Source organism: Gadus chalcogrammus, chromosome 4 (assembly GCF_026213295.1).
Source record: "Gadus chalcogrammus isolate NIFS_2021 chromosome 4, NIFS_Gcha_1.0, whole genome shotgun sequence".
Taxonomy (NCBI): domain Eukaryota; kingdom Metazoa; phylum Chordata; class Actinopteri; order Gadiformes; family Gadidae; genus Gadus; species Gadus chalcogrammus.
In genome coordinates, this window is record NC_079415.1 from 2329913 (window position 1) to 2344992 (window position 15080).

The 15080-nt window shown below is 47.4% G+C and overlaps 1 protein-coding gene across 1 annotated transcript; it reads left to right on the plus strand.

The window, feature by feature from the left end:
* Positions 1-253: 253 nt before the first annotated feature.
* Positions 254-14855, plus strand: mkrn1 (makorin, ring finger protein, 1). The gene is made up of 8 exons (XM_056589607.1): positions 254-412; positions 1247-1378; positions 7433-7614; positions 9188-9411; positions 10563-10777; positions 11603-11713; positions 13497-13641; positions 14585-14855. Exons 1-8 carry the CDS (start codon positions 339-341, stop codon positions 14801-14803), a joined length of 1302 nt encoding a protein of 433 aa, XP_056445582.1. The 5' UTR covers positions 254-338; the 3' UTR covers positions 14804-14855.
* The last annotated feature ends 225 nt before the right edge of the window (positions 14856-15080 follow it).

The following is a 15080-nucleotide window of genomic DNA, read 5'->3' on the forward strand; positions in this document are numbered from 1 at the left end:
TGTATATATATATATTTATATATATACACACACACACACACACACACACACACACACACACACACACACACACACACACACACACACACACACACTATAGAGATTTCATTATAGAGGTTCATTATTATTCAATGTTACGTGTATTCTACTCTTGAATTGATTGAATATACAACACCAATTTCAAATCCAAAGCAGCAGTGAATCGTGACAGCCGTGCCCCCTAGCGGCCGCTGCCCGCGTTGCACGTTGTAGGCAGCGCGCTGGGTTTCCGATGATCTCCGAAGTGAAGTGCTGCTCTCAGGAAGATCCGGGTGCTGCTGGACTCAACATAAACAGCAATGGCGGAGGCAGCAGCAGCGTCCACGGCGGCTCCGGCGATAACAGGAGGCTGGACCAAGAACGTTACCTGCAGGTAAAACGACACCGACAGCAAAATGACACCGTGTCCGAAGGGCTTCGTCGTTGTCTATCCTTTAAAAGCTAAACGCCCGGGGTGCGGTCGTGGGCTGGCGGCTGACAGCGCTCGTATCTCGAGTCCAGCTGTGCTGTGTTGTGTGTTGCTGTGTTGTTTTGTTGTGAAGCGTCGGGCAGAAGGGAAAGTGCTGCGTGTGTCTCCCCGGAGGGTTGATAAGTTAAATTACCCCTCTGGTGCGGGCGGACTGGTAATGGTTGACACCGACGTGCAAGCTAAAAACAACAACAAAGGAATGTTATTTGGTACCCACCCGAAGCGTTCTGTGTCCCACCATCTCGGTTCATCCTCCTACACTATAACACTGTTGACACATTTGTCAAATTTAAAGCAAGGAGCTTTGACAACGTTTGACAACATGTCCTTTTTTGGTGTTGTGTAAACTATGCAGGCAGTGGAGAGGCACGTCGAATTGGCATGGTGATTATTGATGCGTTTGTTGTGATCGACCACATGAGGGTCCAAGTTCAGCCTCAGCTGACCCGAGCAGCTCCGCTGCTCTGTGTCTGCTGCTGGTGCATTTGTGTCAACACTTTTGACACAAATGTTTCTAACCTGACCTTCTTTTTGAGCAACTGTCTCTATTCAATGTCCAGTCTGTTATTTTTGTATATCTTTACTGATTGTTACTTATTTTTATTCCTACTGCGATTTTTGGTGTGGTCCTTAAAAAAACGCCATACATTTCTGTTATTCGTCCTTCATCATTGTGGTATTTGAAATATTAGGCCTCATAGGGGTCATCAGGTTAACCTGAGATTTGTGGATTTCCAGGTATTTCATGCATGGGCTCTGCAAAGAAGGCAACAACTGTCGATACTCCCACGACCTGGCCAGCAGCAGCCCGGCAGCGATGACCTGCAAGTTCTTCCAGAAAGGAAACTGTGTGTTCGGAGATCGATGCAGGTGAACAAACCAAACCATCCTTGAGATTAGCGTGACCCCTGACGAGGACGGCTCGCACAGGTGTTATTGCAATAAGCTAACGTTGATTTGTACAGTGTATAATGTTAGCATCATAACCGTTACGGGGTACATGGGGGTGCTATAGTGGTACGCAAATCACTTTTAGCGTGTTTTCTAAGAACGGCTGTTGGCATGCTCTTATGGATTGGACTCGCTCGAGAATGCCATTTCTTGGAGTTGTGCTAGCCTTCTTCAGCGTCAATGCTGTAGCATTTCGTAAGGTCTTCAGGATTCATTCTATTTGGATTTCTGTGATCATAACTTGTACTTTTGTCTGCTCAGAACGTGTGATTATGACCATGTTTGGTAGTTGCTCTACACTGCTGTTTTCACTGGACTTTAGTGAAGATTATAATCAGTGAATTTGTCTGCAATCCCATTATGTAAATGGCCTGGCTGATAAAATTTGACTCTCAAAGCTGTTCCATATTCGGTTTAATACTAAATGTCAAATATCTTTCGACACCGTGCCCTATTAATCCATCGATAATTAAAACATATCTGTGATCCATGTGAGATGGTTTAGTCTTAATCTGCTGGTGCCTTTTTAATCAGCTCAAACAACCCCCCCCCCCCCCCCCCCCATCACGTTTTAGTAGTGAAGCGTAAGAAGGCCAAGATACAAAAGCGAGTGCTCTCACTATATCCATATCCATATAGCACCCAGCTGTGCTCAGGCCTACTACCAATGACAATGCGTCCCGGCCGGCCCCCTTAGAGCTCCAGTCCCAGACAGCAGAAGTCAGCCAGCCCATGTCTGCGCTGTGGTCCATCCCCATGGTTACAATGGCAGCTCAAAGCCAAGGCCAGACAGTGAGAGGGGGGGCTGTTTGGGTAGGGGGGGGCGGGGGGGGGGGGGCTCCTTTTGTTAGTTAATACTTAATAGTAACTCATCTAGGGGCCCCCCCTGGGGGCCCGCCTGACCTGTCGCTGAGGGGGGGGGGGGGGGGGTAGTGTGTGTGTGTGTGTGTGTGTGTGTGTGTGTGGGGCTGTCCGGAGATTTCACGTTGTCATGGTTTCTGACTGAGCCAACGCATTCCTTCATCCCTGAAGATGGGAGAGTGAGGGAGGGAGAGTGAGGGAGGGAGGGAGGGAGAGAGGGGGTCCCTCATTGTACAGGCGACATCCCCCTCCCCATCCCTCCTCCTGGGGCCTGAGCAGTCTCCTGCTAAGAGCCCCGGAGAAAAGGGCCCCCCCCCACTCTGGTCTCTATTATGGTCTGGTTCCTGCAGGGGCCTCGGCTGCCATTGTCACCGAGAGCTCTGTCTCGCTCTCTCTTGTCTGAGTTTATGTCTCTCTCCCCCCGTGTCTGAGTCTCTCTCTCTCTCTCTCTCTCTCTCTCTCTCTCTCTCTCTCTCTCTCTCTCTCTCTCTCTCTCTCTCTCTCTCTCTCTCTCTCTCTCTCTCTCTCTCTCTCTCTCTCTCTCTCTCTCTCTCTCTCTCTTCCCCCCCCCCCCCCATCTGAGTGTCTCTGTCTGTGTCTGAGTTGATATCTCTCTCCCCTTGTCTCAGTTTATCTCTCTCTCTGTTGCCTCCCTCCCTCCCTCCCCATACAGACGGCGCTGCAGCCTCACTCAGTGCATTGCATAATCCTCTCTGTGCATATCCCCCCCCCCCCCCCCCCCCCGCCTCCTCTCCTCTTCTCACCCTCCCGCCACCACCTCCGCTGGGGAGTTCACACGGTTCGCCCCACCTGCTTCTCTCTCTCTCTCTCTCTCTCTCTCTCTCTCTCTCTCTCTCTCTCTCTCTCTCTCTCTCTCTCTCTCTCTCTCTCTCTCTCTCTCTCTCTCTCTCTCTCTCTGGTCTGCGTTTGTTGTGTGAAACAAGCACCAACGCAACCACACCCCACTATGTGTGTGTGTGTGTGAGTGTGTTAAGACAGTGGGAAGAGACCGTGGCAGTCAGAGGGAAGGCCAGGGACCGCGGTGCACAGTGTGACTGCCTGACTCATTGGAGACATGCAGCGCACTTGTCTGTCTGTCTGTCTGTCTGTCGGCAGGCATCACTAATGTTGCATTGTGGGTGATTCTCTTCTTCTTTTGAGGTAAACCAACTAAGACCGGAACACATTCACTCAACAAGACATAAGATGTGTGTGTGTGTGGGGGGGGGGGGGGGGAAGGAATTTGTTTACTCATTTGCCATGTTATTATGGCTTATTCAGTCTTCTTGCCCTCAAGGACAGTCTGGGAGTCAGCTGAAGAAGGCTTGTTTTGATGCATTTCAATCTTTTTTTAGAACAGTGTTTTGTTTTGTTTTAGCAGGCGATGTAGAAATAGGCCGAGGACATTACTGAATAAGAAATGCCAGCACCACATGCTGACAAGCTTCCATTCTCTGCAGCGTGCGTATCTCATGTGTGTGGGTGGTTCACAACCGACCCCACTCCGGGTCGGTTGTGAATCAGCCCTTGTGTTTTCATGTTCGTGCATAATGTGTCTTCAGCAGGGGAACGACAGTGTTTTCAACACGCAGGGGACATTAGATGCTCGAGTTTAGTGAGATGACATTACATCTGGAGATTGGATGTGGGGGTTGAATTAGAAGACATAATATGCTTAAAAACTGAAAGTTGACTTGTGCCAAGAGGAGGGGATTATTGAAGAGATATTCTTATTCTCTAGATCTGTCATTTTCTTTATTTCATGTTTAAAAACCTGTGTAAAGATACTTACTTTGACTAGTTTGATCTTGGGCCGTTGGGCTGTTTTAGGACAGCTAATGATTACTTTTTGATTTGATTTTGTTTATTTCATGAAATGAACTGCTAAAAGGTAGAGCTGACTTCCCTGTGTCAATATCCCCGGCGTTATCAAGAGTTTCAGGTTGGCCATACCAGGCTACCGCGCAGGAACCAAAGGTTGCTAGCCAACCCCGTGCTTTAAGCTAACCAAATGCTGCTAGCTAACCCAGTACTTTAAGCTAACCAAATGCTACATGCTAACCCAGTGCTTTAAGCTAAGTAAATGCTACATGCTAACCCAGTGCTTTAAGTTAACCAAATGCTGCTAGCTAACCCAGTGCTTTAAGCTAACCAAATGCTGCTAGCTAACCCAGGGCTTTAAGCTAACCAAATGCTACATGCTAACCCAGTGCTTTAAGCTAACCAAATGCTAGAGGTTAACCCAGTGCTTTAAGCTAGCCAAATGTAACATGCTAACCCAGTGCTTTAGGCTAACCAAATGCTGCTAGCTAACCCAGTGCTCTAACCAAATGCTACATGCTAACCCAGTGCTTTAAGCTAACCAAATGTTGCTAGCTAACCCAGTGCTTTAAGCTAACAAACTGCTACATGCTAACCCAGTGCTTTAAGCTAACGAAAGGCTGCTAGCTAACCCAGTGCTTTAAGCTAACCCAATGCTACATGCTAACCCAGTGCTTTAAGCTAACCAAATGCTGCTAGCTAACCCAGTGCTTTAAGCTAACCACATGCTGCTAGCTAACCCAGTGCTTTAAGCTAACCAAATGCTACATGTTAACCCAGTGCTTTAAGCTAACGAAATGCTGCTAGCTAACCCAGTGCTTTAAGCTAACCAAATGCTGCTAGCTAACCCAGTGCTTTAGGCTAACCACATGCTGTGAGTGTCATTGCAAAAAGGACCCTCTGTGTCTGCATTCCACATGGTTCTAATTTTTGCTGCGTCTTTCCAATGCCACTGCGAAACGAGATTCTGTTTACTGGTCGCAGTGGAAGAAGCGGTTGTTGAACAAACGATATTGGTTCTTTTTACAGACTGAGGTCACCAGAAGACGTACTTATCTGTATTGCAGAGGACATGATTTGTTAGCGTTCTGCTATCAGATATTAGCATTAGCATATTAGCTCACTACATATTAGCATTGGATTTCTTTCAAGTTTTTTAAATTTTTATTCAAGACAATCGCTGTTGCCACATCTTGTTATAGTCCACTCCATAGGAATCACAAAACGTATTTATCATCTTCATTATGGTTCGATCTGCAGACATTGATTCTAGAACCCCAATCAAGCCCTGGAAGCCCTGTACACCAAACAGTTACAGAGGTTATCGCAATCCGTTCAAAGTGATAACACCCAGCCTTTAAACAGTGCATTTCAGATGCTTCCCTCCAGACAGAGGCTCAAAGTTCCCAATAGCAGAGCAAAACGGCTACAGGAACAGTTTCGTTCCTGCAGCCATTATCTATACGAATAAATTGTTGCAGCGCCACTAGTGGTGCATAACTTTTTACACTTTCTGATGTACTGAGCACCTCTGTGATTTTTGTCTGCGTGTCTGTCTTGTCTTCTGTTTTTTTGTTGTGTCCTTTTTTTTTTTTTTTTACTTTGTATGCTAAGTGTGTGAACAACCTTTTCTTGCCCTGCAAACCAAATTTACCCACGGGTATGAATAAAGCGACCTTGACCTTGACCTTGAACAAGGCCGTTAAACCACTTAGGTTCTCAGAATGACCCCGTTTGGATTATTTTTTCCAATATCCACAGCTGCCAATGAAAGGGAATTTAATTACTGCCGGTTTGTTTTTGAACAAGAAGACGAGGTGCTACCGTTTAAACAATCTCCCACAGACCAGATGTGTGAAGACTGATAACCTCGTGCTCCGTTTGTTGAGACTGATGTTGTGTGTTGAGGCTGATGTTGTGCGTTGAGGCTGATGTTGTGCGTTGAGGCTGATGTTGTGCGTTGAGGCTGATGTTGTGCGTTGAGACTGATGTTGTGTGTTGAGGCTGATGTTGTGCGTTGAGGCTGATGTTGTGCGTTGAGGCTGATGTTGTGCGTTGAGGCTGATGTTGGGCTTTGAGGCTGATGTTGTGCGTTGAGGCTGAGGTTGTGTGTTGAGGCAGATGTTGTGCGTTGAGGCTGAGGTTGTGCGTTGAGGCTGATGTTGTGCGTTGAGGCTGATGTTGTGCGTTGAGGCTGATGTTGGGCTTTGAGGCTGATGTTGTGCGTTGAGGCTGAGGTTGTGTGTTGAGGCAGATGTTGTGCGTTGAGGCTGAGGTTGTGCGTTGAGGCTGATGTTGTGCGTTGAGGCTGATGTTGTGCGTTGAGGCTGATGTTGTGCGTTGAGGCTGAGGTTGTGCGTTGAGGCTGAGGTTGTGCGTTGAGGCTGATGTTGTGCGTTGAGGCTGAGGTTGTGCGTTGAGGCTGATGTTGTGCGTTGAGGCTGATGTTGTGTGTTGAGGCAGTTGTGTGGGGCTACGGTGTAGATACAGCAGTGGAACCAGCTTAAACGTGGTCTGTCCACTCGTCCTCCGTTTCCTGTCGGGGAACAAGAGGCGACGGTGTAAGACGCTTGTCTTCGTATCAGCGATCTCCATCCCAAGGCGAGCCTCCGACAGCGGTAAGCCTCGGGTAACTCGCTTGTGAAAGATGGATAAGGTTTTGACACCCAAACCGGGTGTGTCGGCCTGTTCCGTCACTTCAGTCCCTGTCAGTCAAACTAATTATGGTTCAATGGAATAACAGGCTGGCTTACGTTTTTGACATTGTGTAACGTTGAATACCGGCAGCTGGCTTATGTTAGGGTAATGACTGAACTCTGGCTCCTAATGCCGTCATTGTTTTATTGGATTATTGATAGTTTAAATGACAATATATATATCACATTCACATGTTTATCATGTGAGAAGATTTTAAACAGACGTTTTGCTCATAGTGTATCTCACTTGTACCTTTTCGGATTCTTCTTTCATTACCTTTTTATACACACACACACACACACACACACACACACACACACACACACACACACACACACACACACACACACACACACACACACACACACACACACACACACACACACACACACACACACACACACACACACACACAAAAACACACACACACACACACACACACACACACACACACACACACAAAAACACACACACACACACACACACACACACACACACACACACACACACACACACACACACACACACACACACACACACACACGACGTACCCCCTCTAACCTCCACCCCCTCCGTCGGCGTGTCCCTCCCCAGGTTCGAGCACTCCGAGCCCCCCCAGCAGGACGACGTGAAGGGGTCCCCGGGGTCGCCGCTGCCCTCCGCCGCCCAGCCCCGCCCCCCCGCCGGCGCCCCCGACCCACCAGAGGGCGCCGCGGGGGCCGTGGGCTGGGTCAACGCCGCGGAGTTCGTGCCGGGACAGCCCTACTGCGGCCGGGGTAAGACACAGGAGCAGGAAAGAAAAAGCGATCAGAGCGGTGACCAGGGTTCGACCCGGGTTTCCTTTGCTGCACGTCTTCCCCTCTCTCTCCCAATACTTCCTGTCCTACTCTCAATAAAAAAAAGAATAGAATCCGTTCCAAGCCGACGTAGGGGAGTCAGGAGGGGAGCCATCTAACAGGGAGGGGTTTTGAAAAAGAAACGAACGGCCAGAAATCATCGGCTTCTTCTCTACTCCCTCCCTCCCTCCCTCCCTCCCTCCCTCCCTCCCTCCCTCCCCTCTGTTACTCAGCTCGTATCTGATTGAGCCTGGAGCGTTTTAAAATGTAAATCGTCTCATTGTGAGGCAGTCAACTAAATGCTGATGCCCTCACAGGGCATTCCTCTCGCTGATGGCTGAGCGATGGCCATCTCTAAAGAATTACACTCAGACAATAGCTCTCGCATGTTACCGGTCTCACTACAGCAATGGAGGCTCTTGAAGTATGTATCTAGCCGCGTCCTTATTTGCAGGTGTTCCGTAGATTAGTTGAGCAGTAAATGTAATAATGGCCTGTCACTTTCGCTCCTGACGGAACGTTGTACAGGGAGTTAACACCGAGTAAATCGGTGTTACAAACACACACACATACACACACACACACACACACACACACACACACACACACACACACACACACACACACACACACACACACATTAATTCATCCTTTCCCTGGTTTTGATTAACCCTTTTAAAGAAGTGCATATATCCAGCATATTTAAAACCAGCATTTAATATTGCCTAGTGTTGCATCCGTCTATAAATCGACCATTCCTCTCTGTGAAGGATTTGGCAGCAGCTCAGGATGGGAGAGGAGATCTGAGTAGGTTGTTCTGACAGGAGGGTGGACAGAAGGAGCTGGTCTGTTCATTGGGTTATATATAGAAGAGAGAGTGGGTCCTGGATGCTTTAGCTGTGTTTCTCCCTCTTTAACACAGAGACAAAGCTTTAGGTACAGGCGGTGGAGCTGACACGCCAGGAATGCATCATGGACGTTATGGTTGTAGTTTGGTTCCCATTGTGCTGTAAACGTATTAGATTGAAGGGTTTAAGAGAGAAGGATCAGTTTGATTACTGAAACAATCAATGAGATTATTCCTAATAAATAGAACAGAATTTACTATTTTTGGTATTGTCACTTGTCCAAGGACAAATACCGTTCATGCACTGCTTAGAGGGGTATTTTATGATACAATAAATGATCCGTCAACTCGGCTGAGAAAATTAACAATCAATGAATGATCAATTCATTCATTGACATTGAAAAACAATTCTTATGCTCCTTAATAGTTCTACAAAAGTCCAGTTGTGCTTTATTCGACCCTTGACATACTCGTTTCCTCCCGCTCTTATTTTGATATTCACCCCTATGCCACATTAGTTTCCTTGCGCTCTTATTTTGATATTCACCCCTATGCCACATTAGTTCCCTTGCGCTCTTATTTTGATATCCACCCCTGGGCCGCACTCGTATCCTTACGCTCTTATTGTGATACCCCCCCCCATCCTTGTTGCGTTCCCCCTTGCAGCGGAGCCCGGTGAAGGGGAGGGGCCCCAGGCCGTCTCCAAGGAAACGGAGAAGGAGGCGGGCCCGGAGGACAAGGAGCGCCGGAAGCAGCTGTGTCCGTACGCCGCCGCCGGCGAGTGCCGCTACGGCGTCAACTGCGCCTATCTCCACGGCGACGTGTGCGACATGTGCGGCCTGCAGGTGCTCCACCCGACCGACAACGCCCAGCGGTCGGACCATACCAAGGTAACCACGGCAACGACCATCAGGGGGAGGAGCCGGGCGTGGCTAGGATGTAGTCACTCTACATCCTTGTTGTTGTCTTTTTGAACTGTTGCGTTGTGCACTACTCACAGCGCTTTACAATATGGCCTAACATTCCCTCATTCACACACACAGTCCCACACCGATGGCGGAGTCAGTCATGTAGGGCGACCACCAGCTCGTCTGGAGCAGTTAGGGTGAGGTGTCTCGCTCAGGGACACCTCGACAATCGGGACACCGACCCAACCTATGGTCCGGCAGCCGGTACTGGCTCCCGAACCATAGGTTGGGGACCACTGCGCTAAATGACTGAATGTGAACGTTTGAGGGACTCTGGCACCGTGTGATGGCAAGAAGGGTTCACCAAAAAGGGAGTGGAGAACCTGTGTGTGTGTGTGTTTTTTGTTTTGAAGGATATTGCCCAACACTTCACCTGTGCAACAGCAGGAAGTGAGATATTGCGCAACATGACCTTAAATAGCCTCCAACCCGTTTTGGGTTTGCTGCCATCTAATGGGGGAACTGGGTTGAGACTTTCTACTGGGTTATAAAGCCCAGGCTATGTTCCTTATATTTTTTTTTAACGGTTCAATATAAAGCATGCGTTTCCTTCATGTGTTCAGGCCAGCCTTAGGGAACTGGATGTAGCATAGAAGTGTAAAAGTGTCCAGTTCCACCTCCAGATTCCCAGAACTTAAATGCACATCACCTGCACATCATACAAAACAAGACAGGTAAACTACAGACAGACAACTTTGCTGAGCTCGAGGTGGCTGTGTGTGTGTGTGGCCCACACATCTTTAAACCAAGGTGACACCTGGTTAGCCAATCAGCAGTGACCGCACCCACACATCCAACCATTCAAACCCAGGCATCAATTAAGTAAATCAATCAACACAAAAACAGCACCAGTTGATTTCCAAAAATTGCAATCTTTCCAAAGTTCAGTTGGAAGTAAAGCAGACGTATTGTAATTAAAAATATATATTCTGAGGCGATTTCTGTACAACTTTCAGGAGATCAGGACTGACGTGCGACGCTAGACGTCAACCACTAGTGGGCGGCAAAGTCCTCCAGAGTATTACCCTCCCTCCCTCCTCTCGGCCGCTTTCCTACTCCTCTCCTCCCTCCAGGCCTGCATCGAGGCGCACGAGAAGGACATGGAGATCTCGTTCGCCATCCAGCGCAGCAAGGACATGATGTGTGGCGTGTGCATGGAGGTGGTGTTCGAGAAGACCAACCCCAGCGAGCGCCGCTTCGGCATCCTGTCCAACTGCAGCCACTGCTACTGCCTCAAGTGCATCCGCAAGTGGCGGAGCGCCAAGCAGTTCGAGAGCAAGATCATCAAGTGAGTTTCGGCGTGGGCTGTGGGGACCCGGAGAGACCTCACAACAACGCCGGGGAAACATGGATGTGTTGTGCAATTACAATTACGGCATCTAGCAGACGCTTTTGTCCAAAGCGACTTACATCGGTTAATACACACATTGACCCACTGACGGCAGAGTCGAGCATGCAAGGCGACAGCCAGCTCGTCAGGAGCAGTTAGGGTTAAGTGTCTTGCTCAGGGACACATCAACACTCAGCTAGGAGGAGCTGGGGATCAAACTAGCAACCTTTTGGTTACAAGACAACTGCTCTACCTCCTGAGCTAAGCCGAGCAAAAAGGAGAGTGATCAGTGAACCTTGTGTACATTACATGGTTTCTTCTTTGTTTGGTTGAACACGGTTACGTGTTTAACGCGAATACGTTTACGTGTTTTTACAGGAATACGTTTACATGGTCAACGGGGATACCCTACGTGGTTAACATTCCCATGTTTACCACCTAAACTTATTCCCATTTCCTTACCTTACGTGGTTAACGGGAATACGTTAACGTGGTTAACATGAATATCTTTACGTGGGTAGCATGAATACGTTTTACGGGAATACGTTGACGTGCTTATAACAGGAATACGTATTAACGGGAATACGTTTTTACACATTTAACGCTGAATACGTTTTTAACCTGAATACGTTTTACGCCTTTATCGTCAAAATGGTGTCAATAGTTGAAGATAAAACGGGATTGATAAATTAATCTATGAATGAATCAGCATTGCGCCTGAATGATTGTGGGCATGACAGAAGGAATGCAGCCTCTTCACAATGCTTTCTGCTTCCTCTCCAGGTCTTGCCCAGAGTGTCGGATTACATCCAACTTCGTCATCCCGAGTGAATACTGGGTAGAGGACAAAGAAGACAAGCAGAAGCTGATCCAGAAATACAAGGATGGCATGGGGTAATGAAAACAGATTGTTCTTCCTACTTACCCACCAGGAGTTACAGCGAGTGCAAGTATCTCAGTGAAACATGAATATGACTATATTTATAACTGTATATAATGACTGGCAGGTAAAACCAAAAGTTTGGTTAGGTAAGACATTCTGCACCCAGTTAATCTTTTTGTTTTGCCCTAGTTTCTTATTCAGCAGAGGAAACATTTGCAGGAAACTGCCTTTTGATGCATTATGGTTGTCATTTTTGAGGACCTCGTTATATTTGCTGACGGCTTATTGCATACCAATTGGAAGGCTAATTTTAGTGGCTATTCCCTCTCTTTCTCATCAATCCTTTATTTTTCTTAGCATGCTTTTCTTTCTCGCTTTCTCATCAACCTGATCGGTTGTTTTGACCGTGCTCTAAAGGGAATGTGAGATGATGATCTGATCCTACATTAACATTAACATTAAGGGTATGTAGCAGACACATTTATCAAAAGTGATGGACAATAAGTACATTTGTCAGAAGAAAGAGAAACAACGATATATCGCTGTCTGTAAAGTAAGGATGTTCATAGAACCAAGTGCCAAGCACTAACGATTGTTAGATAACCCATTCCCCGTATACAACAAAGAGAGCTAGAATAGGATGCTGCACAATGCTAAAGAGCGCTAGAATAGGATGCTACACAATGCTAAAGAGCGCTAGAATAGGATGCTATACAATGCTAAAGAGAGCTAGAATAGGATGCTACACAATGCTAAAGAGCGCTAGAATAGGATGCTACACAATGCTAAAGAGCGCTAGAATAGGTTGCTACACAATGCTAGAGAGAGCTAGAATAGTTTGCTACACAATGCTAGAGAGATAGAATAGGATGCTACACAATGCTAAAGAGAGCTAGAATAGGATGCTACACAATGCTAGAGAGAGCTAGAATAGGATGCTACACAATGCTAAAGGAGCTAGAATAGGATGCTATACAATGCTAAAGGAGCTAGAATAGGATGCTATACAATGCTAAAGAGAGCTAGAATAGGTTGCTACACAATGCTAAAGAGAGCTAGAATAGGTTGCTACACAATGCTAGAGAGCTAGAATAGGATGCTACACAATGCTAGAGAGAGCTAGAATAGGATGCTACACAATGCTAAAGGAGCTAGAATAGGATGCTATACAATGCTAAAGAGAGCTAGAATAGGATGCTACACAATGCTAAAGAGAGCTAGAATAGGATGCTACACAATGCTAAAGGAGGGAGCTAGAATAGGATGCTACACAATGCTAAAGAGAGCTAGAATAGGATGCTACACAATGCTAAAGAGAGCTAGAATAGGATGCTACACAATGCTAAAGGAGCTAGAATAGGATGCTATACAATGCTAAAGAGAGCTAGAATAGGATGCTACACAATGCTAAAGAGAGCTAGAATAGGATGCTACACAATGCTAAAGGAGGGAGCTAGAATAGGATGCTACACAATGCTAAAGAGCGCTAGAATAGGATGCTACACAATGCTAAAGAGCGCTAGAATAGGATGCTACACAATGCTAAAGAGAGCTAGAATAGGATGCTACACAATGCTAAGGGAGGGAGCTAGAATAGGATGCTACACAATGCTAAGTACTATTTTTAAGTGGCAGGACGGACAACTGTTGTACGTCCTTGCCACATCAATCTTAAGATGAATCGCTAACGATGACCCCTGACGTCTGATCCCCTGACCCCCTGACGTCTGACCCCCTGACGTCTGACCCCCTGACGTCTGACCCCCTGACCTCTGACCCCCTGTTCCCTCGTAGGACCAAGTCGTGCCGGTACTTCGACGAGGGCCGGGGCACCTGCCCGTTCGGCTCCAACTGCTTCTACAAGCACGCCTTCCCGGACGGCCGGCTGGAGGAGGCCCAGCCCCAGCGGCGGCAGGCTGGCTCCAACGGGAGGAACCGGGTAGGAAAACAAGCGCTCCTCCCCTCCCACTCTGATTCTCCATGAGCTTATGTTTCTGACGCCGCCGCCGCAGCGGCTGTACAGGCGCAGCCGTCCCGATTGGCTCTTGGTATGAATATATGTAAATATGTTCCGGGGTAACATATTATTTCCTTTTCTTCTGTATTGTTCTTGGTTTCGGGTGATTCCGATTCACCTGTCCTATGCATTAACCGATGCAGTATGTATGGAACAGCTGTTGTTAAGGGGAATGTTAATTTAATTTGAGGAATTGAGGAAATGGATCACTCAGGTGATAAGGGAATTCACCGAGGGTCAACCATTGACGAGGCAGAAACTCCTATTTAACGATCACTGTTTCCTTGTTCATACGTACACACCCCTTACGTGCAGGCCTGTTTGACAACATATTATAGATACAAAATACTACAAAGGACCAAAGAAGGAAGGAAACTGAAATATCAACTTTATCGTCTTTGAATGGTATTCCATGGTTATGAAATGAGGATAACCATGACGCCCAGTTTTATGGTATCAATTATTTACGATGAGAGGGATATGCGCTTCAAAGGCTCAAACGCAAGGTTTCAAACGTCAGAGACAAAGGAAAACTAGTTTCAATCCACTACCACACTTTAACCATCCAAACACTCCAACGTAACCACAAGACGGTTGTTATTTCCGACTCATAAGCTTGGATAGATAGATAGATGGATAGATAGATAGATACTTTATTGATCCCCAGTCTGGAAGTCATAGTCGCTTGAACACAGCATAAACCAGATCATGAAAAAATAAAACATTCACATGGATATGGACGATAAAAGATAAAGAAAATAGAAAGATATATGCTCATTGCTTATCTTGACATGCATAGATCTAATTCCATCACTGCCCAGCCCCTTGAGGGAACTAAAGCTTTCTCCCCCACCCCCCGTTGCAGAGTGGGCGGCACATACCCCTCTGGGACCTCCTGGACGAGCGGGAGAGCTCAGACTCTCTGGACAACGAGGACGAGGAGATGGTGACCTTCGAGCTCAGCGAGATGCTGCTGATGCTGCTGGCCGCTGGCGCCGACGAGGACGAGGACGTCACCGACTCGGAGGACGAGTGGGACTTGTTTCACGAAGAGCTCGACGACATCTACGAGATCTACCTATAGCTGCCCCCTGGCCCCGCCCCCAAAATCCCCCATTAGCCCCGCCCCCAAATCCTTACAATTACGACATCTTTACCCTCCCCCTCCCTCTCCCCGACACCTCAATTATGCTAGGCACTAGAATGAACTGTCTTGTGAGAGTAATGAACAGTAGCACTCCTCCCCCCCCCCCCCCCCCAATCTCCCTCCCTACTCTCCCCCCTCGTCACCCTTGTGTTGTGACTGTGCCTTTTTAGGAAGGCCAAATGATCCATGAATTGAATAAAACGTATAAAATACA

What these genes read in the sequence shown, in the direction of transcription:
- mkrn1 (XM_056589607.1), top strand. Translation starts at nt 339, where the DNA reads ATGGCGGAGGCAGCAGCAGCGTCCACGGCGGCTCCGGCGATAACAGGA. An exon ending in ACAGCCCTACTGCGGCCGGG is followed by an intron (nt 7,615 to 9,187) that starts GTAAGACACAGG and finishes TCCCCCTTGCAG; the next exon opens with CGGAGCCCGGTGAAGGGGAG. An exon ending in TTCGAGAGCAAGATCATCAA is followed by an intron (nt 10,778 to 11,602) that starts GTGAGTTTCGGC and finishes CTTCCTCTCCAG; the next exon opens with GTCTTGCCCAGAGTGTCGGA.